Here is a 24,115-nt window from a genome sequence, read left to right as displayed (position 1 = left end):
CTTACTTCTGTAAATATATGCAATTCTATCACTACTTCTTCTAGGTAGACATCTATTTACACGAGAAAAGCAAATTTGCGGTTCCCCGAATTATTTGGCCACAATGTTCTGTAGATTATAATAATGTTGATATTGCCTTCATAGTGCTGGCTGATCAAGATGCAACTCGGATAAATAGGAAGCAAATGATCGTTGCAGACCATGATTAGACTTTGCTATGGTAATCGAATAACATGGTACCGATAATGTTGTCCAAGCAAAGACGTTGTCTGTTTGGGATTAAGATGAAGCTTGTCGAGCCCTGGGCCACGTTACGCGACGAATAAATACGTGCAAATACAGGTACACCATGTTGTCCGAACCTCTATCTCATCCCACGCCTGCATGAACTTTTTATAAACTCGGTGCACAACAAATCTCGTCCGCAAGCTGTCAAGAGGCGTATCCCCGCAATAGTTGGGCCGCAGCGCACTCACAATGGTGTCAATACCCCAAAGGTGCCCATAATAGACGATGCATCCTCTGCGACTATACCGCGTCGGAATCAAATGTACGTTTCAAAACCTGCAGCTACTGCAGCAATGCTCGTCTTCGGAAATAACCACCGAGCTTATCGAGCCCACCAGGTTGACGGCCCATACCAGGTGACGCGAAGTTACGACGGACATTTGCTGTACTACACACCGAATCGACGTATGGTACTGGCTTTCGCTCATTTCGACTTGGTCTCTTGACGCTGAGCGGGCCGTTCGGCCCGAGCTTCTCGGCGACTTTAATCAGCATGAAGTATAACTTACTACTCTGTGGCCGATGTGTATAGTTCACCCATGTTTAACGCGCTATGCCAGCAGCTGCAAGTATATCGCCATTTGCACCCAACCCTGTCAAAAGTAGAGATGACCTTCAGGCCTTGCTAGTCGGACTCTTAGATGCCCTTGCTCCTCATACCTCTGCAGGCGGCGCGCTTATTTGTCTTGGACATACTGCAACCCACTATGACGAAACCGCTGCACAGCTTGAAGGATTTTCGCGTCCGATATGGGGACTAGCGTCTCAACTTGCTGGGGGTGGTAGATACGTTGGCGCGAAGCGGTGGGTAAATGGCTTCTCAAGTGGTTCAGATCCAAATCATGGAGAATTCTGGGGAGACATGCGTGACAAGGACCAGCGCATGGTAGAATGCTCTGCCATAGGATTTTCGCTTGCAGTAGCAAAAGAGACACTGTGGGACCCTCTTTCTCAGGAAGCCAAGACTAATCTGGAGAATTGGCTCGGTGGGATGAACAATAAGCGAATGCCCGACACAAATTGGCTTTGGTTCAGAGTAAGTAAGGAGTTACTGGAAGCGGAGCCTGATTATAATTGTGATCTGCTTTTTTCAGGTCTTTGCGAACCTTGGGCTTTCAAAGGTTGGCTCACGGCGTTTCGATGCAGAGCGGATGAAAGCAGACCTGGACCATCTCGACACATTCTATGTTGGTGATGGTTGGTCGCGCGATGGGCCGGAGACTGTCTGCCAATTCGACTATTACTCGTCCTCTTTTGCCATTCAATATGCTCAGTTAGTATACTCGAAATTAATGCAGGAAGAAGATCCAAAACGCTGCAAAGAATACAAGCGACGTGCAAAGGAGTTCGCAATCGACTTCATTCGCTACTTTGATTATGAAGGTCGGCTACAAGCAACACTTGATTTCTAGAGAAGATAACTAATTAGTTTATCGTCAGGTCGCGCCATTCCTTTTGGGCGCAGTATGACCTATCGCTTTGCACAATCCTCGTTTTGGGGTGCCCTTGCATTCGCAGGTGTGGAACTACCAAGTCCTCTTACTTGGGGAGTCGTCAAGGGTCTTCAGCTCCGTAACATTCGCTATTGGGCGAAGCAACCTGGGGCTTTCAATCCCGACGGGACTTTAACCATCGGATTTAATTACCCGAATCACAACATAACCGAGAATTACAACTCTCCAGGGTCTCCATATTGGTGCTGCAAATCATTCATCACCTTGAGCCTTCCACCGTCACACCCTTTCTGGACTGCAGAAGAAGAACCGTACCCCGAAAGTCTGCGTGAGTCAGTGAAGCCGCTGCTTCGCCCGTTGCACATCGCGACGAACCGTGGCGGACACACGTACATACTCTCATCTGGTCAACAATGCAGCTATTCCCTTAAGCAAAGCGCCGCAAAATATGGCAAGTTTGCATATTCGAGTGTTTTTGGGTATAGTGTACCTGTAGGCATTGGCACGCTTGCGGAAGCCGCACCAGATTCTGCACTCGCTCTTTGCGATGTTGAAACAGATTCAGCATTAGAGTTCTGGCGTCAACGTCGTGTCACACTTGATGCACGGTTTGAGACGGGAAAAGACGGTTCGACATGGCTACATTCGGGCTGGCGACCATGGCCTGATGTTGACGTTGAAACGTGGCTTATGCCTCCTAGCGAGGCAGCACCCTTGTGGCATCTTCGCGTCCATCGCGTACGTGCAGGTCGAAGACTACGCGCAGCAGAGGGTGCATTTGCGATATACGGTCAAAGATGTGATGGACGAGCACTTGATCCAGTGAGTGACGGTTCAGAAGAGTTTGGCGTTCATCAAGCTGGTACTTCGGCGCGCGCTGCCTCCCGTGCTGGTGTTTCTGGGATCCTTGCTCTTGAAAATAGTGAACAGGTTCCTCGGAAAGGCGAAGTTCTGCGCCTTGATGCAAACACCAACCTAATCGAGGCGCGTACAGTGCTGCCAATACTTATTGCCGATATTCCTGGTGACGGAAGAGATTTATGGCTTATTACTTCTGTGTTCGCTCTGCCAGCTGAAGAGGGACGGGAGGGCGCACGAGCTGGATGGCTGGCAAAATGGGAGAGTACCAAGCCGCATATCCCTGAAGAAATTGCGGTTCTCATTGGGTGATTGAATGAAAAACCACACACGCTTAATGCAGATTTAGCATGCAGGAACTACATCACAACGGTATTGCATGACAGAAATGCGTCTATGTGAATCAACGATAGTTCGAATATGTATTGTGTAAGAAGCGACATGTCAGAGCACACCATGTCTTAGTGTTAGCCATGAAATACGGAATAAAGAGGAATGGCTTTTATAACTGTTCCCACTGCACCATTGCACGCAATGCTTCACAATGATACCTTGCAAGGCCTTTCGCCTTAGGGTTCCATGTCTTACTCTGATCGCTGACACGTTCAGGAAGGTCAAAGTAGTACACCCCTGTACAAAGACAGCTTACTTTTCATCTCCACCTTTCATCGACGTCACCCTATGGTCAATCTTATCGTTTGATTGAAAGTGCAGCCAACGGTTTGAGCTAGTGTTTCTCGTTATATCTATGTTCACGCTTATCGGCGTTAGGAGATGAAGAGACTTTGCGAAAAAAAATGAGAAGCCGACATGTCTGGTTGAATGGATACGTCTCCTTCCCTTATTGTAATCTCCGGCTCAGTCCAAGGCAAGATGCTAGATATATGAACTCCTCAACGTGTGCTGTAACGTTTGCAAATTGAGAGTGAACAGGCAGTACAAATTCGTGAGGACGAAACTGTGCGAAAATGTTATATAATCTTAAATCAACACATGGGCTTTATTTTTTATTTTTTATTTCTGACCTAGATACTTCCACGACGTCCAATAGACTCAGACTTTGTTGTCATCCAGGAATGAACTCAGACCAGGGTGCTTGATTGCTATATCTACATAATTTATCTGCTGCTGTTCCTGCTGCTAGTTCCTGTCTTCCTCTTCTTCAGCAGTATCCTTTTTTCCCTTCCAAAACTCCAAGTGCCTTCCTGGTATCCTTTGCCGTAAGTGGCGGAACTAGGAATTCTTCTTTTTACCAGTCTCCCCTCCGAGTTTCCCTTCTCTGTAAGCCTCCCTGGCCCGTGCCTCAGTCCAGCCATCAATATCATGTTCCTCTGGATGTCTACTTCTAATGCTTCCAGTCTCACTATCATCATTGTCACCCTGCTTGCTCACATTATTACTATTGGCTCCTTCCTGGCCTCGACTGTTTGCAACTTTCTTACTACTAGCTTGACTAGTGGGTGGTGTTGGCTCGATAATCTTGATCTCAGGAGTAACTCTCCCATTAGAATCACGGCGAGAATGCGGACCATCTTTGTTCTCCTCTGACGCTTGAAAGTTGCATGCAGCATCTTCAGGTACTGTACTTAGATGATCACGACTACGAGGGGGCACATTCGCGTATCCAGACAACGTAGCAATAGATTCGGCTGCTTCTTCAGTATATTCAGATGTTTTTGATTCTTCTATTTTATGGGATGTGCTAGAGCGACGCATTCTGATCGGCATATCTCCTGTCCATGATTATAAATTAGTTCAGAAGCAAGTAAAAAGGAGGCGATACTCGAGTTATACGCCTTACTATGTCTGTCCGGTGGGTGTGTACTGAATCCAATTCCAGAATGGACACTTGTTCTAATTACGACGGGTTTGTCTTCATCCTCCTCACTGTATTTCTTTTCCTTTCCGAAGAGTCCTACTCCAATGCCCACTGGGTCACTTTTACTTATAATGACGTCAGAGCCCTCTCTCTGCCGCCGAGCTGCAGAGGCCCTGGACGGGCGTCGCTCCAGCACGAGCTGTCCTTTTTCTTTTTCGCGTTTCTGATTCTGTACCGGCTTTGGCATTTTGTATGAGTGAGAATAAGGAGGCCGAGGTGTATGCGTGTAAGTCGAGGTAGTGAATCAAATCGCAGACGAGTGAAGAGGCCCACTGGTAAATTCCTGATTATATGCACCTTACTTTGAGTATCCTACACTTCTCTTCCAAACCAAAAAAACAGTGCAATTTTAGGTGCACCAACATCAGATGTATCATCCTAGGAGCATACTATTGATTATAACTTACGTTAAAATGGCATAATCGAAGCATACTACTACACTCCATCGGGTCAGGTTCGTTCGTCTCGCACACTGAGCAAAGCAGCAAGATAATTTCTCTCAGCAAAGAAAGCTCGACACAAAGCGTCTGCACTTTGCCTAGTGCCACCACACATTCGCAAGTGGGACGACCCCTCCTCCACAAGCTTCTTTACACCTAAACCCCCTTACTCCTGGTCTACCAGACTTTAATTCCTCATTACATAGCTGGTCATGCCTGGCCGGACAGGACGAGGGGCTGAATCTTGCAACTCTAATCCGGGAATTCCTAATTAAATTGTATTTCCAGGCCTCAGACTGACCATTCGCCCAAAGCATACCTGCAACCAATGAGTCAACAAGGAAATCAATCCGACTTCTGTATAATGGACAGAGCGAACAGAAGCCGAGAATTGACGTGTATGTCCGAGTCGCTTTCCACGGACACAGTAAAATTTCTTCTACTTTCACGTTGACGTTTCAAAATCAGCTTCGTTCTAGCTTAGTTACCGGTTTTCCTTTTTCGTCAACTGAGTTTACAATAAACCACTTTCAAATAAAATCAGAACAAGTGAGATATAAAATACGTATTGCATTGAGGTACGAGAGACATTTTTTTACATGTGCAAGACAGAGAGACAATCAACACTATTCTGCAACCCCTTATTCACCAGTGATAATCGATTTGTACGTTTGGAACATGGGAGACGATCGAGAGACGGAGAAAAATAAAAGCACAAAACTTTACTACGAGCAGAATATAATAGGAAAACGAAAAGTAGAATACGGGGATCGATTGGAAGTGGTAAGCCAGGCGCTCGCTTTGCACATGCAAGTAGCAAACACTGAGGCGAAAAGATAGCGAAGAGGGAAAATATTAAAGGGTGCAAACTGGTTAGTGTTTAGCAAGACAAGCATCAAGTAGGAAACCATTGTAGCTTTAAGGAAGCCAGCGTGGCAACCGACAAAAACTCGGAGGGAAAATGGACCAGGACAGCAGCGGAAGGCTGTAATGCCTCGTGAAACCCAATCGGGACGGTAATTGAATTCCACCGTACGACAATGTTGGTGGACGTGGAAGGAAGCAGCCAAGGAAGAGTTGAATGGACGATGCATCGAGAATCAAACTGGAAAAAAAGAACGAGTGTGTGTTTTCTGATGACTAGAATCAAGGAGAGTGGATGAAGAACAGTGGATTGTGTCCATTGAGTAAGCGGAAAAGATCACGAAAAAAAGTGGAAATACTACGAATGTGTCGTCACCCGAAAAATTGCGTGTCGTTGGCTATTCTATCACTTGATAAATGATCCTCGAACCGTCCCTTGTAGAATTACTTCGACGTCGAAAGTGCTTGCCTGCAGTTTCCTTCCCGACGTCCAGACTCCCGTCATCCGAGTTTCTTTACACCCCAAATCTCCCAAGTCACTGCTTTGAGCAACCTCCACAGCTCATCTTCTTAAAAAATCCCTTTTTCTCGGCACCCTCTTTCTTCTCCTGCTTTGCATTACCCAAAGACATTGAACACAAACTATCCGCAAGAGCATCTGCGGACGAAGACGCAGTGGATGCGGAAGGCTTTCGGTCGACGTCGACAACCTGAAGTACAGCCGTACCATCGAGAATTCGACGAACTTTGTCTGCATCCCACGCACGACTGCCAGTTGCTGCCGACGCGAGGTGAGAAGGTACCGGTGAAGAGCCGGTGCCAGCTCCAGAGAATGCATCCCAGAGTGCGTGACCCAACTTCTGCAAGATCGTCTGGCTCGCCAGGTTTGCCAATAGTGCATGCGTCTGCACCTGTTCCCTCTGCTGTTGCGCACGGCGGTTCTGCGCTTGTTGTTGTGCACGCTCCTTCTCGCCAATGCGCGGGCTCGATGGCGGAGTTGGAAGGCCATGGCCATGCGGGTTGACACTCGAGTGCAGTTGTCCGTGGCTGGAATAAGCGTACGGCAATCCCTTGCCGGACAATAAGGAACCAAATGGTGCTTTGCCAGTACCAGAATGAGAACCCGCCGGTGTCGCTGCCGAAGAGAAATATTGGGGACGCAAGTTGTTTGCGAGGCCCGACAGTCCCAAATTCTGGCTGCCAGTCGGCTTTGGGGATTGTGAGGGAGAGGAGTGAGGAGATGGATAACCGGTGCCGTTGTTTGATGGGCGCATACGCTGTGCCTGCTGGGTCTGCATAGCGACACGCGTCCACAGCTGCATTCTGTATGCATCGAGCGTCTTCAGTGTAAATGGGTTTACATCTGTGAAGGAATCGAACGGATTCGGCGAACCATGACCGTACAATTGCGAGAGAACCTGGCTCATAGCTTGGTGCTGTTGTTGTGACTGTTCTGGCTGTCCGTTCAGTGCCGGATTGATATTCTCCTTCCGACGGTCCGTCGCCGCACCACCAAAAACCGTCGTCGTCGTCTCTGGAATGATTGCGGTATGCACAGGAGTGATCCCACCAAAGTTGCCAAACGCTGCCTGACCACCCCAAAACGGAGAAGCACCGAGCCGCGGGCTCGTTGGCAGGTCTTTGTGGGTATTGGGCTTGATGATATTACTGCTGTTGCTAGCATTGCTCCCAGAACCAGTCGCACTAGCATTGTTGTTTGAAGTCAATCCAGGTAAAGGAGAGAACGATGAGAGTGGAGATAGGGGTGACAATGGTGCAGGTGGAGGCAGCATGGGGCTCGCACGGCCCTCAAGAATCGCCTTCTTCAGGGCAGCGACTTCCTGTCGCAGTGCAGAATTCTCCGACTGGGTGCTACCGAGCTCCGAACGGATAGCATCAATCAGTCGGTCGCGGTCAGCGATGTCACCTTCAAGGGTGTGGATGTATTCTGTAGAAAGAATGCAGTCAGACCAAACGAATCTCGCGTTATTCAGAAGGAAATATGAAGGTTATAAAGATGAGCATTCCGATGATGGAGCATATGAGTCGCGAGATGAACAGCGAAGGCAGAAAGAATATTAACAGATCAGATAAGAAGTGTAGCCGTATTATCTCGGATGTTCACAGGTCAAATGGCAAGAAGGAAAATAATTATTGAGAAATCTGAGCAGTCAGAACGAACCTTTTCTGCGTATCCGGAAGTTGCGCGCACTAATCTTGTTGCGTAGCTGGCGTTTTTCTTTGCTGCTCATCTTGGCATATTCCTCGGGACTCGGTCGCCAATCATCGATGTCATCATCCTTTTCATCATCATCCTGATCCTTATCTTTCGAGCCCCTCTTCCCAGCATCCTTGGACTTGCCGGCACCTTTGCTGCCGCTCTTGCCCACAACCGAGCTAGGACCTTCATTGGCAGACAAGGAACCAAAGATGCTCTGTGGTCCAGGCAAGGCCGGCTTTTTTGATACGCCACCAGATTGGAGCGTACCGCGACGAGCCTTACCCTTTCCACCAACTTTGACGGGAGCGATGACAAGATCTCGCGGCTCATCGTCCTCGGAATCCGGTTCGGCTCCGATATCAGAGGGCGATTCTGTCGACGACGGAGCGGGTGTGCCAACTAGCTGAGGGTCGATGGCAAACGCGTGTGACGAATTGTTCGAGGTTGTCGCAGAATTTGTAGAAGGAGCGGATGCGTTCACGGGCGCATCAGAAGTGGCGTTCCCCAAGACCGAGTCAAACGAACCGAAAAGGTCGAAGGGGGTATGGGAGAGACCAGCAAGCGGGTCGGTGCCCGGCTTGAAGTAGTCGCCGCCACTGCTACCGATGGTGAACATGGACTCTTCCTGGATGGGTGGCAAGCCACCAAATGCAGACATATCGACACCCATGCCGAGGCCGAGGCCAGACATGTCAAAAGACTGAAGCGCATCAGGCTCCGAGGGAGTCCTGAGATTGGCAAAGTCGGCGGAGGGTGAATCTGTACGTGCCTCAGAGGAGGCACGAGAGGAAGATGAGGCGAAACCGGGGTGGCTTTGGTCAGCTGTTGCGGAGGATGGAGATACTGAGGGGGCGGCATCGTCATTTGCGGGGATGAGCATATCGAGGTTGAAGAAGTCTTCGACGTTGAAAGAGGCGGGGTTGTCGTACATCATGGTGGGTGGATGAAATGGTTGTTCGAGGACGGATGAGCGAGGCATGGTTGAGTTGAAGAGTTGGGATGTGGTCGTGGTTCTTTGGTAAGTAAGGGGAGGCTAGGCGACGGCGATGTAAGTCGCCCAAAAGGGAAGGCGTCCGAGTCCGAGGCGACACGCACGACGCGCGTTTCGGCACAAGTGTGACTTTATATTTATTCGCTCCTGCTGCTGCGCTTCGCATTCCTTCCACGTCTTTCCATCATCAGCATCAATTTCTCGCAGTCCGTGCTATATTTTTTATTTTGTTTTATTTTCCATCTTTTCCGTCTGCATGGATGCGTGCTTGACTAGCGGCCACCAGTGTTGTCCTGTGGCAACCGGCTCTTGGTTGTTTTCTCAAAGGAGATGATCGCCACACATATGTCATCTCTCGAGTACATATTTCTTTTTCATTTCTCCCCGGCCAGCCCCGTCTGTAATGATCCAGCGTGCTTTTGTGAAACCTGATTCGCCTGGTACGCAGCAGTCACGTTCAGCAACTGCCAGTGTACCACGTCAGTCCCCACCGTGTTTAGTAAGCACTAATAAGCATGGTGGATCACGCTCTTGTGCGTCCGAACCGGACTTACACACTCTGACTGATCTCCATTCAGTAGTCACAGCGCTGGTCGTTAAGTAGAGTTGCAAAAGGTACTGATAGGATGTAATATTTTACGAGTCGTTGTTAATGGAGTATCCTGATTAGTGTATTTCACAATTGATTCGCCCACACGCTTCGTCATATCTCCTTATATCAATACTACCTACGAACGCCGATTGGTGCTTTATTCAACAAGATATATGATATGATGATGATGATGTCTGAAGATAGTCATTAAAAAGTCAATCTACTGACACATTAATAGTACTTGTTCTCCTTGTCGAAAGCTCTTATTCCTATGGCTCTAAAGATATTCCGGCATCCAACAAAGACGTAATATGCTGATCGTATAACAAATTATTTCAAGTGACCTGTGCAGTTTGCACAGTATCGAATTCAACAGGAACTTCTTCGAATGTCGACGTATCGAGTGTTCCTACTTTATGCTTGGCGACGAATTCACGGAGTTGTTTGAGAACATCAGTCTTTTCCTGCAACTGAACAATTATCAAAGAGTTGACCAAGAGACAAACAATGAGAGTAGGCTCTAGACCCACGTTCATGCTCGTCGCAAGTCCTGAAGAACTATGCGAGCAGAAGAATAAGGTCTCCTTCACGGCTATACATTGGATTAGCACAGCGTAGTTAGCGCATGGTAGTAAATGGAAACCTCACGTCCAGTGTTATCTGCGTGGGTAATCTTGAATGGCCTAAGACCAATCCCACTATCTGCAGAATCCGAATTATCTGTGTGCCTTGCTAAGCTTGCTCCTTTATGTCGTTTTCTTGAAGGCGTTGTCGTTCTCGCGGGTTCTTGCGAAGTATCAAAATACTGGCTCGAACTTCTGTTTCTTGCGATCGCAAGCTTAAAACCTCTCTCAACCCTTTCAGACATGCCTTTTCCGATGAAACATCTGAAAATATCATCATGAGTAAGGAGTTGCAATGCATATTGTGAACGAATACCTACATGAATCGAGGTTTATATTTTACAACTTTCCGGAGCAGGGACGGTACGCCTTCTACCATTTCCTTGGATGACAACTCGTCCTCCTACATAAGAAAAGAAGCGAGAAATTCTATTCTTTATGAAACATAGACGGAAGTAGTACTACTTACGCAACTTGAAGGACGATCGACTAAATTAATCTGTAGTCGTCCCATAAAATTTCCTCAACGCATGTTCTTAGCAAAGTAAAGACCTACTATTCCAATGTTATACAAAGCAGGCAAAGTATGGTCTTCCGCTGGAGGGACGAGACGATCTGTAAAGCCTAGGACACCAATTAGCACTTCGATTCTAACTTCCTGCAGCAAGAAATATGAACCTGATCCATGGAGCATTTTATAGAATCTATTTCCGGGATGAGCGAAATGATGTCCCTCTGTTGCAGAACGCACTCCAGGGCTACGCGAAAGAAGGAAGGAGATAAGCCTCTCTTGCTATCACATTCCTAAGTTGTTGTGAGAGTATAACCACTTTATCCCGCAGAATAGCACTGTTTTTCATATTTCGGTCAGACCCGATTAATTATTAGCAGTTGAATGGCTACCGTCTAGGTAATCTCCAAGGCAGTCTGTGAGGTGATCCAGATGCGCATATTTCTCTGGACCAGCATAGCCTCGCTGCTTTTTCGCCTTCGTAGGAGAGTCATTTAATGCCGTGGTGAGTTGCCTCTTCTTTACCGGGCTAGGCAGTCTGGATATAACTCGCACTGGCTCTTCCAAAGCCATACCTCGTTCGCTGCGCCTTGATGGTTTGGGTGACGGCTGAGGAGAACGGAAAGTGAACTTCTCCAGGGATAGTCTGAGCTTTGATTTTGATTCGTTTTCACGGGCTTCATCTAACTCTTCATCTTCTATCATGATCGTTGGGAAAGAATTCTGGAAGGCTGATGTAGACAATTCAGATCAGAGGAGCTAAACATCATACTACCTAATTATGGATACTGCTGATCGACATGGACCAAATAAATCGACAAACAATGCTCAAAACATTTATTTCTAGACAGCCTATGTACATTTCACAATGGCGTGGAACGAATCTTATACGCGCATGATGAGCTGTTTGATAGCGGACATCCAGAGCCCAATGTCATCTGTGCGAGAACACTGGGCTAGCATTTCCGCATGAAGTGCAAGGGAGTGCTGACGATCCCCAGCGGCCATTGCTGAAGAACATGGGGGTTACACATATTACGATGTTGGATTAGAGGAGTACGTACTTTCTGAGAGAACGTTGAGCCGTTCTATAACTGGGGGTGAAAGAGTCTCGCAATTGAGAGCATCAAACAGTAAGTTCAGTCGACGCTCAGTGTCATCGACCATACGTTTTTGAGGGGGCTGAGTTAAGTTTTAATGAGCAAAAAGTATAACCAAAAAATATGTCTACTCACCGCGCTAGTCTGTTTAAAACGCTCAAGAGCCTGCAAGAATATCTCGTACGAGCGTCTCGACGACTCCGGAATATGCGAACGATCACCAGGAGCTGCCGAGAAAAATAACGTCAATAAATCTAGATGGCTGGATTTAAAGAGAACCCTACGGTATTTGGGTTGCGGCGGTCCGGGCTTCGCAGCCGGGGTACGAGGCGGTCCTGCCGAGCTACTCGGGGGCCCTTGTGGAGGAGGTGCAGTTGAAAGCTGCGGTGCCGGAGCCGCACCACCAGGAGGTAAAGTCTGTCTTGCCAACGAAGGTGGTGGTGCGTATGGTCCAGTAGGTTGTTCTTGTTGTTGTGCACCTGTTTGCTGAGGGACTGGCACATTAGGACCGGACCAACCAGGAGGAGGAGTGTCTCGGGCATATGGTTTCGTTACAGCAGGCGGGCCAGCTGGAGGTCCTGAAGGCCCACGAGGCACTGGAGGGGCATAAGGCGATTGTGTAGATTCATGGCTCGGTTGCACTTGCGCCTGCGGTGGCGAGAGCACACGGCCAGGGGGTGCAAACTGAGGCGGACCTCGAGGTGGTGGAGGACCTGCCTGTTGACCTGGAATATGACCTGGAATAGAAGGGACCTGCTGTGGTGGTGAGAAGGTCCTGCCTGGGGGAGGGATATGACCGCCATGAGGTCCAGGAGGTCGTTGACCTGGAGGTGGTGGACCAGGCATAACTTGTGATTGGCCTCTATTGACACTTCCCGGTCGTGGTGGAGGTGGGAGTCCCTGCGGAGGACCATGCATGGCGGGTGAACCAGGTACAGACTGAGGTGGAGTGGCATTCGGGAAGGGTGAAGTAATTGCTTGCGCCTTTCCTCCCGGCACATTTGAAACTGGTGTCCGACGATCTAGAATTGGTGCATCGTTCCATCCAGAATTATCTCGTTTCTTTGGAGGCGGCGGTGGGCCACTAGGAGGAGGCGCGGTCGAAACAGGTGCGGACGGGGCAGACAGTTGTGATGGAGCATATGCGCTTTGGAACTGTTGCACTGGCACCGAAGGCTGGTAGGTAGTCTGCATTGGGGCTGTCGCAGCCGGAGGAGCATAAGGATTGTTTACTTGGGTTGGCACTGCTGATCCGTTTATATTATATGGTGCATATGTCGGACCCCTACTCGTGGATGAAGAAATTGCGGGAACTGGTTGCGCTGCGTATGACGACTGCTGGTACCCATATGGGCCAGGCTGCGATGGTAATGTAGCTGCTGCAGTCGATGGTAGTGCCTGAGTTCGAGCGGCAACTTTCTTTCTATGCTCAGAACCGGCAAGAATGCGCTCACGCGCCATCTTGAAATCAAGACCCGTACCGCTTGTGCTCTGATAGTCTGAAGGAATAAGTTTTAAGAAGCTGATCGCTTCCTCCAATAGACCCTGCGTTGCCAGTAAATCAGCGTATTCGTAGTACCGTTCATAGAGTGCCGTCAACTTGTAAGCCGCTGCAGGATCTGGCACCACCTTCAAGTCTGCATCTGAATAGCTCGTAGCATTACGGAATATTGTGACTTTTTCCATGAAGGTCTGCAATGCATGCGCGTGTGCAGAATAGCGTGAGCTGCTCCTCTCGTCGGCGCCAGCCAAAAGGTAGTTTTCTTCCTCGGCCATTTCTTCAATCCAGATGTTTACTACTTTCTCAAGCCGGCCTGCGGCGAGATATGTCAGAGTAGCGTTCTTCCTGAGTTCATCCGCAGATGCTGATCCTGCATTTTTAAGGATGTTTGCGTGGAACTCGAGACGCTGGCCGAGCTGTTCCGCGAGGTTCGCGAACTCGTCGGGTTTTGCGAAGGTACAAAGCACAACGAAGATTTCTCGCCATTCCTGCAGATCAGCATTCTGGACAATGTCGTCCAAGTCCTCTGTGACAATCGATTGGAACAAACGGAGGTATGGCAGATTAATCGTACGCTTCTCAAAATATATTTGTTGAGTGCGCTGAAGAAGCTCAGGACCACCCTTTACAGCCAAAAGAATTGCATCTGCAAAGCGCTCCGCTGACAGGCAGAGCGTCACTGCTGATTCAAAATCACCCATTACCAGCGACTTGGTGATAAGCCTGTCTATTTCGGACTCTTCAGAAGGATAAATGTGGAATGTGTTGTTCTTCAAAGTCTCGGATGCAGCAGAAGACGGACGAGAACCGACAGTCGCAGCAACAGACGAGTCTTGGGCGTAGTTGGTGTGTGGAATCTGGACACGCTCAGGGACAGCACTACGGATGGTACCCATCGTACTGAAGAAATCTGCTTCGGCATCTGTTTGAGGAGTTCCAATGTCATCGCCGAATAGCGACGGAGCCGTCGTGGTCGATTCCCCATCAACAGCACCAGCAACATCTGTGTGATCCGATGTCGCACTCGTGCTCTGTTCAGACGGTGTGTGCTCTGGCTCCTGTTCAGGTTCAGGCTCTGGTTCAGGCTCGGCAAATGATACGACTGGCTCATGAGGCTTTGTATGCTCGTGATCCAACTCCTCCGTAGGTGCTTGAGTCGGCGTAGCTGTCGTTTTGATTCTCTCGACTGCCTCAGCGACCCTAGCAGCAATGTCTGCCTTGGAAAACCCTAGTAAGGTAACAAGCTCTTCCCTTGAATCTGTCTTGAATAAACTCGTGAGAGCCTTCCAACTTGCAGTATCGTGGACCTTCCGTGCCTCTGCATCGGCGGCTTTCTTCTGAGCAAATTCACTGAGGTCTTGCCCATCTGCGGCTCCCTTAAGCTCCTTGACGCGAGCAATAATGTCCGGCTCAGTAACAACTTTTCGTAGATGCACAACACCGCTTTGATGTTTGCCCTGAGCCGATGGAAGGTTTGATACAGACACCAGTTTACCACCATAACCAAAGGAGCTCGATACTGGCCGACGCAGCCACTTCGGTGGCTGCTTCAAAGACAAGGTTGGTTGTGTCGTGCGAGAAAAGCCCGGAACGTCAAAAACGTCAGACCCATCTGCCTTAGGTGTTGGGACGGGTGCTTGCGAATCCGCAGAATCATTCGTCGTCTGAATCGAGTGAATACCAATAGTTCCATCGAAGTAAGCGGTTGCTGAAAGATCAGGGTTTCGAGGACACCACTGGACCTGGAAAGCCCAATTATCGGCGTATGGAAGTTCACCGATGACCTCAGCTGTTTGCGGATTCCAGCACAGGGCACGGTTGTCTTTACCACAGGACAGTAGCAGATCAGCGTCTTCTCTGCACCAAGAGAGGGACAAGATTCCTCTCTCATGACCCGTCAGTATTTTTTCCGGAGCACGCGCATTTCTCAAGTCCCAGACCATGACAACTGGAGATGCGTCGTCCTCTGATGAAGTCACCAGCCTGGTCGCCTGTGAAACGTGTTAACAGACAAATTTCTGCAGAATGAAATTATCTCACATTATCGGGATGCCATGCGACGTCACTCATACCCTTTCTGCCTGCGGCTCCCATGATGTTGAGTCCTTGTGTAGCACCACCGTATGCAAGAGCTACAACCTCGCGTTTGTTCCTCAGATCCCACACAACCGTGTAGCCTGTGCTGCTAGATGATGCGAGGACATATTGGACTTGTCTGTTCCATGCCAAAGACGTGATCTCATCGAGCTTTGAGGATCGAGTGCCTGGTGAATACGGCTTACTCGGATCTTTCAAGTCCCATATATAAATCTGTGGCATACGGTGTGAGTATTATTAGAAATAATTGACTTTAAAATATACTCACTTCCCCATTTGTGGCCCCAGACGAAAGCAAATTGGTCTGGATAGGATTAAAGTCGAGTCCGCGTACTGATCCTTGATGAGTGGTGTTGCGCAGGATGAGGGACTCTCCGGCACTGAAAACACGTAAGAAACGCGCATCACATATAGAATGAAGACATACTCAGATGTTCCAAGTATTTTTTCCGGGTCCCACAAGCCCAGCTCGCCATTCTCCATGCCAGCAGCTATGACACCTTTGGCACGACCGGTATTGGGCAAACCCCAGGCGAGTCGATTAAACCTGAAGCAGAAGTAGAAATACTCGATTTTTCCTGAATATATAGTATAGCTACCTTGACGTGGTTGAAATGAATGCCTTTGGCCCATTCTGAGCAATACCGCCTAGATCATATTCCTCCTTGTCCATAAAGTCCGGAGCCCATATCTCAAGCTGGCTGTCATTGCTGAAGGACTCGTCGAGTGCACCAGCAACAGTCCCAGAGACCAGCAGAGGGACCTCGGGCAACGGCGACCAGGCGAACGTCGCTGTCCTGTGAATTTCTTTGAGTTTCATGGCTATCGGAGAAGGTGGAAGAGCTGCAGATGCACCAGAAGCTGGGACGTGTCAGTAACGATGTGGTCACGCGAACACGGCGTGACAAATAAAATACGTATATTTGCTGCATATGTACATTTGTATTAGATCTTTACTTGCTCTCCAGTCCGGAATTGAGCTATCCCATTCAACGGACACTCATTCTGTGGCCCTGCTGAGACTACCAGCGGTGCTTTCTCTTGAGGTTTATTAGCGTACCAAGAAAGGCCCTTGTACCCTCTTTTGAGTCTTTTCTTGAGTCTTTTCCAGTTCATCCGTCAAAATAAGTAATGCCGTTTGGTGAGGTCATAATCGGGCCTCCTGGCAGTGGAAAGTCGACGTACGCCTATGGGAAGCACCAGCTCTTTACCGCGCTCAATCGACCCATCTCTGTCGTTAATCTGGATCCCGCGAATGATAACATACCGTATCCATGTGCTTTAGACATATCATCGTTAATCACACTAGAAGACGTCATGACTGAGCACGGGCTCGGACCTAACGGTGCTATGCTATATTGCATGGAATACCTTGAGGCCAACTTTGATTGGCTCGAGGATGGCCTTCGAGAACTCGGAAAAGATGCATACGTCCTTTTTGACCTGCCTGGTCAAGTCGAGCTCAGTACGAGTCATGACAGCCTCAAGCGAATTGTGGAAAAGCTCACACGAGTCGGATTTCGCGTACGAGTTTCTTTCCTTTATTTGTATTACTTTGTCCTGAATACTCATTCATTAGCTAGCCTGCGTACATTTATGCGACGCACACTATGTCACCGACGCGTCGAAATACGTCTCTGTGCTTTTGTTGTCTCTTCGTACGATGCTCCATCTCGAGTTGCCTCATATAAATGTTTTCTCCAAGGTCGACCTTGTCTCTCAATATGGCGATCTCGGTAAGTCGCATATTGACGTCAGGGGATCCGCGTACTGAAATAAATATATAAAGATTTCAACTTGGATTTCTACACCGAAGTTCAAGACCTATCACACCTTGAAAATCTCCTCACATCGGCATCGCCGCGCTTCGCTGCCATGAATATGGCCATGTGTTCACTCATTGAAGATTACTCTCTCGTCGGCTTTGAGACTCTTGCAGTAGAAGTACGTTGTATATTCACCGTCTGATATTCTTTGCTGAGTATGAATGTATATTTTAGGACAAGCATTCCATGCTGCACCTCACGCACGTAATCGATCGGGCAACAGGATATGTCTATGTACAGCCTTCAAATATAGCACCACCCGGCACAGTTACTCCCGTAGGAGACGAATCAAATTCTCGATCGCAGCGCCCTAATGAATATGCGCTCTTCTCAACCGCCGCTGGTCCTCTTCAGGGTCTACGCAGCGACGTGCGTGACGTACAGGAGCGTTGGATTGATGCCCGAGAGGAATGGGACGCCTTTGAACGACGCGAGTGGCGTCGTGAGGGTGAAGCCGTGCGGGATGCGAAGGCAAGAGAAGAAGCCGCAAAGAAAGAACCGGGGGCTACAGTAGGCTCTGAAAGCGGATCGGTGAACAGCAGTGGGCTACGGCGCCGGTAAAGGGTAAGAATGGGAGTATAATGAGCCAGATAGACCAGTCACTCAAACGTTCCTTGCAGAGATGATCACTCTCTTCATTGCTACTTTTCTGATTTGACAATGAACAGCTTGGGGTTCGAGTAAACCGACCATATAATATAAATCTCGATACATAACACTGCAGAATTAGGCTGTGTCGATCACATGCGCACACTGACTACCACGGTCCGCTCAACTCTCGTCTGTCTCGCAGTACAGCCAACCTGTCTGTGCCAATAGGACGGGCTATTTCGTTTTGTCGTGGTATAGGTAATTGCTCAAATCCAGCAAGGAGATTGCCATCTAGGATGCCCTTTGTGAGAGGTCTCGCGACTCCGTCGCTGCGCACAGCCCTGATGAAGAAAAAACTACTTAGACACATTCATGCAAGTTGTCAGCTTTCCAGTATGACTTACCGAAATGCTCGTGGATTTAGACCTGCAACATGCTGCATGTTGCGCGTTAGCTGTCCCTGGAGAAGTTGAAGGCGCTTCGCCGACTCGTCAGCGTCCACAGGAGTAAGAGCATACATTGACCCATCCACAGCAGCTTTTCAGTATTAAAAATGTCAGATATATAGTAAAGTTCACCAGTGAGTGTCATACCGCTGATGAGCCTGGCCTGTGGAACAAGGCCATCATTTTGTGACCGACGAGCAATCAGGACAGTCGTATGGCTTTCAACCTGTGCATGGTATTCTGTTCGCCGAAGGAGATACTGGCCGCTGTGAGACTCAGGATCTGATATGAATTCGGAATAAATCAGTGGAAGCAAATAACTGAGTCAAACAGTCCAGCATACCAGAAGTGTCGTATTCTAGAAGACGGATGATACCTTCCTCATCGCTCACTGCGATATAGAAGTCTCCATCGGAGGCAAAAAGAAAGTCGGCAGTCATAACATCAAGTCGTTGGACCTCCTTGGCGACTATTACAAGCTTGAATGGGTCCTCCTACAAGTATCGTGGGATATAATAAGCCGTTGTATTTCAAAAAGTGACAGGAAAAAAATGCGGTCGGTACCTGGAATGCGACAAGCCACACGCTTTTAACCGCGTCTCCAATAATGAGAAGGTTTTTGATGGTGCGTAAGGACGTGACGTATACGCCAACATCCAGGAAGGCGACTCCAACGAGGCGCTCGTCTAGATCTAAGGCTCGAACAAATATCTGTCCATGAAGGCCATTAGAATTAATTGCTAGACATGACCTATTTCGCATTGCCAACCTTCTGACCCATTGAAGAAACGAGATACCCGTTCATTCCGCACAGCGCTGTGACGGGTCCCTTCGCCTCGTCTTTGCACAGAAGACGAAGCTTAAATTGTCGTGCAAGTCCACCTTCCGGATCTGGCACAATCTCGACAATCTCGAACACGTAAGTCTACACCCTCATTGTTATAAGCCTTCTAAGAGAACCGTTGCCAATTGCGGTTACGTACCACCCCTTTAACTGCCAAATCTTCTCCTCGGTTTACAGTTGTGCCGACTACAATGAATTCTTTTGTTCCGCTCTCCGTGCTCTGAGTCTCAAGTTGCACACAATCCAAAGCAGTGACAAATTCATTCGGCTGAAACTCGTATCTAGGTGCACGTCCGCATAAAATACAAAGAATATATTAAAGGACATGAACTTACCCGTCCATTACGCAAGAAAGGTCCGAATGGAAGAGTTCCAGTGCGGACATCACAGAGTGAGGGTAATTAATATTTGGAGCTTTGAAGAAATGCATCGTAAGTACAAGTCTGAAAAGGGAATGATAACGTCACTAACCGTCAGGCTCCCACAGCTTGTTTCCTTCTTCATCAAAGATTGTGAACGGATTCGGTACCACAGAGGATGCGACCATCAGGCCTGACGCCGCATCGAAAGTCACATTTGTATATGTGCGGCCTACGGTGACCGTCTTGGAGGGCATATCCGTGCCAAGATTGAATTCAGGAATCCATCCTAGGAGGCATGGTCCCTGTAATACGGCAAAGGTCAATCGATGCCACAACTCATGCGGTTTGGGAAATGACATGCCTCATCGGTATGCATGAGGAAGTCACATTTTGAGTCCCAGACGGAACAAGATGTGAACGAATTAACAGTCTGGAAACTACATGAGTGGATCTTTAGTCCATCCTTGTCCGTGGCGACAATCCAACATGGTTCATCGCCTGTGACGAAGACGCCTGAGACGCGCTTTTCGGAGTTTGGGGAGACTATGAATGGGACAAGCGACCGGAGAGCTCGTCTTTGCTCCGCTATCACCGAAGATTTTTCCGCTGGCTCAAGCTGACGTGGTTCAAATGAGCGGGTACCCATTTTGATAAACTTGATTTTGAGCGTAGACGTCCGCACGGTCGACTCCGGGAAGTCATCCTTATCCACTGCCACTGCTTGATAAATCGCTAATTGTCCGCAACGCAGCATTACCTGTCGATGTCATGAATACTGCCTCATTCCTCAGAAACTTAGAATGAGACATACAATGAGGTGAGGATGGGGATATAGTTCTCCAATCTGTGCAAATTGCAACAGCTCAATGTCGGCCTCCTGTGGTTTGCGAGGTGGGTCCTCCGGCAACGAAAGTGCTGGAGGATCAAAAGAATCGGATACCACGGACGGCAAGTCTTTAAGGGATGACGTTGAAAATACCAACGCTAACTTAGGCAACGTCCATATCTGAGAACCTTTGAGACAAATGTAGAAGAATCTCTGATAGGAAACGGACCTCCACGACCCCCTGAGGTCGGCACAGAACAAGCCATTGAGTTCCGCGTTGAGCATCAACAGCAGACTCGAGCGAACCTGTCCCCATTCTCTGTTTGTCATCCGAAGTGCCTGTAGTAGGTGATGATTCGCTCATGTGAAGTTCAAATATGCCACTTTGGTCCAAGAAGAAACACCCAGCAGAATATCGGGATACCTATTCATGGATCAGGATGTGCATGACCGATTCTGAAGGACGACTACAGACCTTTTCACCCATTGGCGTCATGTCCTTCCTTCGTATTCGCCCACGTTCCGCATCACCAACGAATAAACCCAGTGACTCGTCCTCCCTTATGACGAGGATAAACGGATCGGAGATACAGCAAAATCGTATCTTCGGTCGTTTATTTGAACCATCCATATCCCTGATGCATTGTCGCTCACTACAATCTACGGATTAATTTTATGAGATCAGTGAGAAATTCTGGAGTACAATCTACTTTAGCACGGAAGATCCGCGCACCTGGTTCAAGAACACGTATAAGATCAGTTGTTACATGGATGATGGCAGTGCGTTGAAAGAATGGTGCTGCGCCGATAGTCGTCTCCGTTCGACGCGCTGTGATTGCAATATCATTCCGAGATGATTTCGCGGCGAACTACACGAGAGGGTAAAACGGCAATTTACAAGTGAGAATGGACTGAAAGAAACTACATACTCGAGTCAAGCCAGGAGACGGGTTAGCATCCGTACTGACTATCACCGTATCGACTACTTCGGAAGATCCGGGAAGAAGGTTTCGTGACCGTTCAGAGCCGTTGACCTTCAATGACTGTCGAACTGGAATACACCAAATACCCCGTGCTCCACCAACTGCGTGCAATTTTCGTTTGGAACGGGTGGGAACGTCTCGCTAGTTACTCGACAAACTTTAGATGGGACAATTACGTCAAGAGCAGAAAGAATAATACCTGGAATAATGTGAAGCCTCCAAGCCTGGCATATCCTGTTGCGGCTACGAGTTCTGCCGTTGGACGATCCTACAAACAAACGTAATGTGATGTTCCGTCCTTCCGCCGTAACAGAGTAACTTACGCCATTCCTTGTCAAGGCGAAGGCCATGGAATTTATCGGACCATATGCAGATAAAGAATCACACAATGAAAGATGGATAACAGATTTTGTTTCCACGGCAGCCTGGGACGCTGCTGTAGGCTGGCCATGCGTTGTTTGGGTTTCTTTCGCGACGTCTCCATAGATATCTGAGAGTTAAGTATGTTAGATCGAGAATTAAGTAATATCGACCTAACACTCACCATCTTCATCGTCAAAATCCACTGCCATTGGATTGTCTGCGACTGCAGCAGGAATGTCCCCTTGTTGCTTGTCCTTCTGAATCTCCTCCTCCACCCAGGTAACCCTGAGCAATACAGACGGACCTACTGTGCTTCCTACGAAGAGAATCTGGGAACGTGGAGCCTGGTCTCCACTAGCACTTCTAAAAGCCACATTCCTCACGAGCGCAGGTGTAGTTGTTTGCGACATCGCAGGGTGTAGAGCTAGGCGCAGTGCTGTCCTCCCATCCATTACAATCTCAACGGGTAGAACCAAGCCATCACGGGTTATGATAAAAAAGGTGCGTGAATCTACAAACGTTGCATGCGCACCCTCAAGATGCAAGTCGCGGTTCATTTCTTCCGGGCGAAGTTGCTGCATTGGCATGTCGGACACTCGCGCAGCCCAACCGTTGACAGGTAGTACCGTTTTCCGTGATGCTTGATCCACATATATGAGCGAATTACAGCTGATGATCACAACACCGCCGAGAGAGCTGTCACACGGCAGCATCGCAAAGCAGTCGTGAGGAAGATTTTCCACTGAAGTGATGATGGGATACATATGTGTGACGAGGTCAAGCGTGAAAATAAACAAATTGCAGGTATCCTTGAATTCTTTAAGCCGCCTATGAATGCACAATCCGAGTGAGCAGCAAAGTTCTAGGAAGGACAGAAAACTCACCCTGTCCACGTGTGTTGTGTCTGGAAAAGCACGGCCAGAGTTGGATTGTTGAATCCGGGAAGGAAGGCAAAATCAATAACATTTCGTATTCGGTGATCGACTTGGTTGAAGAGATCAAGAATGAAGCTCGGAGAATAAGGAATATCTCTTGAATTGGGAATGAGAATTGACCCGCAAGCTCCGTTAATAAGAAAATCCGCAGTCACCTGCTAACTGTTTGATCCGCATCTACCAGGTCGAGATCCACCTGGCTGTGGTAGAATGGAAGTATAGCGAGGCAGTCGCAAGGTAGTGATAAAGCCGCACAGCGCGAAAGAGGATCGACCCTCAGCTGCCCCGTAAATTTACTGGGATCTAGAAATGTCTGTAGACTGTAAATATTGGTTCTTAGTGACGCGATCTGAGTCTGAGTCTCACCATTTGGGGAGCTCTTTCGTACGTATGTATGGAAACAGTAACCAAATCATGCAATTCCGGAGACCACTCCAGTAAGGCGAGCTAAAGGAGCTTCATCACTAACGTGGCTAGAGATAAGTAACATTACGTACTTTGGCATCCTTGAAGGAGACGAGGAGACGATCAAGAGAGTCCTCTGTTGACGAAAGTATTTTCACGGGTTCAAGTCCAGTGACGATTCCATGAAGCCGATGTTCTCGGATGAAATGAAATTGATACGTTGTCATTGAGAGCGGTTTACTCGCTGAGGCAGACTAAACAAATGGCAAAATGTCAAAACGTTTATTCCTAACGCACAACCAATGGACTTCTAGCAATGCAGAGAACAATATAACTACCTTTACTGCACCCATGTTGACGAATCCTTCTCCTTGCGTGTCCATCTCAACCTCTCCTTCGACTGCCTCCGTATCCTTCCTCACACGAGACCACCCGTCCCTTCCAGTGCTCTGGCTGGCTTGCAGCTGAGGTGATACAGGCTCTTCTACGACTTCAAAAATGCGAAGCAGATGCGAGTGAGCAACGACTATATTACATACAAACTTCCGACTTGAGCCGTATGGATCCAGACGGCTTCGCATGACAAGGGACGGCAGCAACTTGAGACTAGTTGCAAATTGGACCCCACTAGGAGGAAGTATCTCGCTCCGCAACGCCTGCATGTCAACAGCTGGTACCCCGTGGAATAGCCTAACCGAGCACCCGAGATATAAGAAAATCAGGAGGTCAAATCAGACCCTTGAACATAGTCAACGTGAAGCAGGAGAGGTTCAAGAGCCAATGAGGCTGGCACGTGATCAAGACCTTCCATAAATTCACGCTTTTGTCAATTTGATAATTTTGATTTGAACATTTATTACTCATATTCTTATGGGCTCTCTCGTCCGGCAAATAATGTGACACTTCTGGCCTCACGTTTATCGGCCTACTTGTGCATGGGCTGCCGTAGACTGCATGAAGAAAAAGATGCCGTATCTCTTAGGGACGTCACCTGACCCGACTTCTTCGGCCTTTATAAGTTTATTCCCTCCTGTTACCTGTAGCTAGTTCTGCACGCAAATGCAAACAAGTATTACTATTAGTCTCGTGCTCTTCTGGTGAAACGATGCTGTTAC

The 24,115-nt window shown here is 48.3% G+C and overlaps 8 protein-coding genes across 8 annotated transcripts; 3 read left to right on the top strand and 5 right to left on the bottom strand.

The window, feature by feature from the left end:
* Window positions 1-841: 841 nt before the first annotated feature.
* FOMMEDRAFT_103711 (uncharacterized protein) lies at window positions 842-3,109 on the top strand (the record flags this gene model as incomplete). The annotated part of the gene is made up of 3 exons (XM_007263674.1): window positions 842-1,324; window positions 1,383-1,671; window positions 1,729-3,109. 3 exons carry the CDS (start codon window positions 842-844, stop codon window positions 2,910-2,912), a joined length of 1,956 nt encoding a protein of 651 aa, XP_007263736.1. The 3' UTR covers window positions 2,913-3,109.
* Window positions 3,110-3,833: 724 nt separating this feature from the next.
* On the bottom strand, window positions 3,834-4,666 carry FOMMEDRAFT_152915 (uncharacterized protein; the record flags this gene model as incomplete). Its single annotated transcript, XM_007263673.1, has 2 exons — window positions 3,834-4,333; window positions 4,402-4,666. 2 exons carry the CDS (start codon window positions 4,664-4,666, stop codon window positions 3,834-3,836), a joined length of 765 nt encoding a protein of 254 aa, XP_007263735.1.
* Window positions 4,667-5,471: 805 nt separating this feature from the next.
* FOMMEDRAFT_138996 (uncharacterized protein) lies at window positions 5,472-9,013 on the bottom strand. Its single transcript, XM_007263672.1, has 2 exons — window positions 7,966-9,013; window positions 5,472-7,731 (listed from the first exon to the last, which is right to left on the bottom strand). Exons 1-2 carry the CDS (start codon window positions 8,981-8,983, stop codon window positions 6,320-6,322), a joined length of 2,430 nt encoding a protein of 809 aa, XP_007263734.1. The 5' UTR covers window positions 8,984-9,013; the 3' UTR covers window positions 5,472-6,319.
* A 178-nt stretch (window positions 9,014-9,191) lies between these two features.
* Window positions 9,192-9,686, top strand: FOMMEDRAFT_138995 (uncharacterized protein). The gene has a single exon (XM_007263671.1). The coding sequence runs from the start codon at window positions 9,399-9,401 to the stop codon at window positions 9,597-9,599; it is 201 nt and encodes a 66-aa protein (XP_007263733.1). The 5' UTR covers window positions 9,192-9,398; the 3' UTR covers window positions 9,600-9,686.
* A 236-nt stretch (window positions 9,687-9,922) lies between these two features.
* On the bottom strand, window positions 9,923-11,426 carry FOMMEDRAFT_152913 (DNA glycosylase; the record flags this gene model as incomplete). Its single annotated transcript, XM_007263670.1, has 9 exons — window positions 9,923-10,057; window positions 10,118-10,179; window positions 10,236-10,474; window positions 10,531-10,613; window positions 10,680-10,709; window positions 10,767-10,834; window positions 10,889-10,968; window positions 11,041-11,059; window positions 11,114-11,426. 9 exons carry the CDS (start codon window positions 11,424-11,426, stop codon window positions 9,923-9,925), a joined length of 1,029 nt encoding a protein of 342 aa, XP_007263732.1.
* A 180-nt stretch (window positions 11,427-11,606) lies between these two features.
* Window positions 11,607-16,239, bottom strand: FOMMEDRAFT_138994 (WD40 repeat-like protein; the record flags this gene model as incomplete). The annotated part of the gene is made up of 8 exons (XM_007263669.1): window positions 11,607-11,731; window positions 11,786-11,903; window positions 11,957-12,048; window positions 12,106-15,313; window positions 15,363-15,632; window positions 15,688-15,799; window positions 15,847-15,966; window positions 16,019-16,239. 8 exons carry the CDS (start codon window positions 16,237-16,239, stop codon window positions 11,607-11,609), a joined length of 4,266 nt encoding a protein of 1,421 aa, XP_007263731.1.
* Window positions 16,240-16,550: 311 nt separating this feature from the next.
* FOMMEDRAFT_79553 (uncharacterized protein) lies at window positions 16,551-17,806 on the top strand (the record flags this gene model as incomplete). The annotated part of the gene is made up of 4 exons (XM_007263668.1): window positions 16,551-16,943; window positions 16,999-17,155; window positions 17,209-17,363; window positions 17,420-17,806. The coding sequence occupies 4 exons, from the start codon at window positions 16,551-16,553 to the stop codon at window positions 17,804-17,806; spliced, it is 1,092 nt and encodes a 363-aa protein (XP_007263730.1).
* A 196-nt stretch (window positions 17,807-18,002) lies between these two features.
* On the bottom strand, window positions 18,003-23,662 carry FOMMEDRAFT_78263 (cleavage factor protein; the record flags this gene model as incomplete). The annotated part of the gene is made up of 24 exons (XM_007263667.1): window positions 18,003-18,177; window positions 18,241-18,373; window positions 18,430-18,564; window positions 18,626-18,776; window positions 18,847-18,993; window positions 19,052-19,207; window positions 19,266-19,407; window positions 19,462-19,540; window positions 19,598-19,790; window positions 19,822-19,823; window positions 19,846-20,245; window positions 20,300-20,494; window positions 20,544-20,738; window positions 20,790-20,974; window positions 21,048-21,183; window positions 21,244-21,438; window positions 21,497-21,565; window positions 21,621-21,787; window positions 21,842-22,488; window positions 22,545-22,691; window positions 22,751-22,908; window positions 22,962-23,042; window positions 23,093-23,244; window positions 23,350-23,662. The coding sequence occupies 24 exons, from the start codon at window positions 23,660-23,662 to the stop codon at window positions 18,003-18,005; spliced, it is 4,353 nt and encodes a 1,450-aa protein (XP_007263729.1).
* Window positions 23,663-24,115: the final 453 nt, after the last annotated feature.

This window comes from Fomitiporia mediterranea (assembly GCF_000271605.1).
Source record: "Fomitiporia mediterranea MF3/22 unplaced genomic scaffold FOMMEscaffold_3, whole genome shotgun sequence".
Taxonomy (NCBI): domain Eukaryota; kingdom Fungi; phylum Basidiomycota; class Agaricomycetes; order Hymenochaetales; family Hymenochaetaceae; genus Fomitiporia; species Fomitiporia mediterranea.
The sequence above is the reverse complement of the archived record's forward strand: the minus strand, read 5'-3'. Positions and strand labels throughout refer to the sequence as shown.

Bases quoted from the DNA above. Each gene is read 5' to 3' on its own strand.
- FOMMEDRAFT_138995 (XM_007263671.1), top strand. From the start codon at position 9,399: ATGATCCAGCGTGCTTTTGTGAAACCTGATTCGCCTGGTACGCAGCAG.
- FOMMEDRAFT_138996 (XM_007263672.1), bottom strand. From the start codon at position 8,983: ATGCCTCGCTCATCCGTCCTCGAACAACCATTTCATCCACCCACCATG. The intron at 7,732-7,965 runs GTTCGTTCTGAC...TTCTTTCTACAG, and splicing joins CTTCCGGATACGCAGAAAAG to AATACATCCACACCCTTGAA.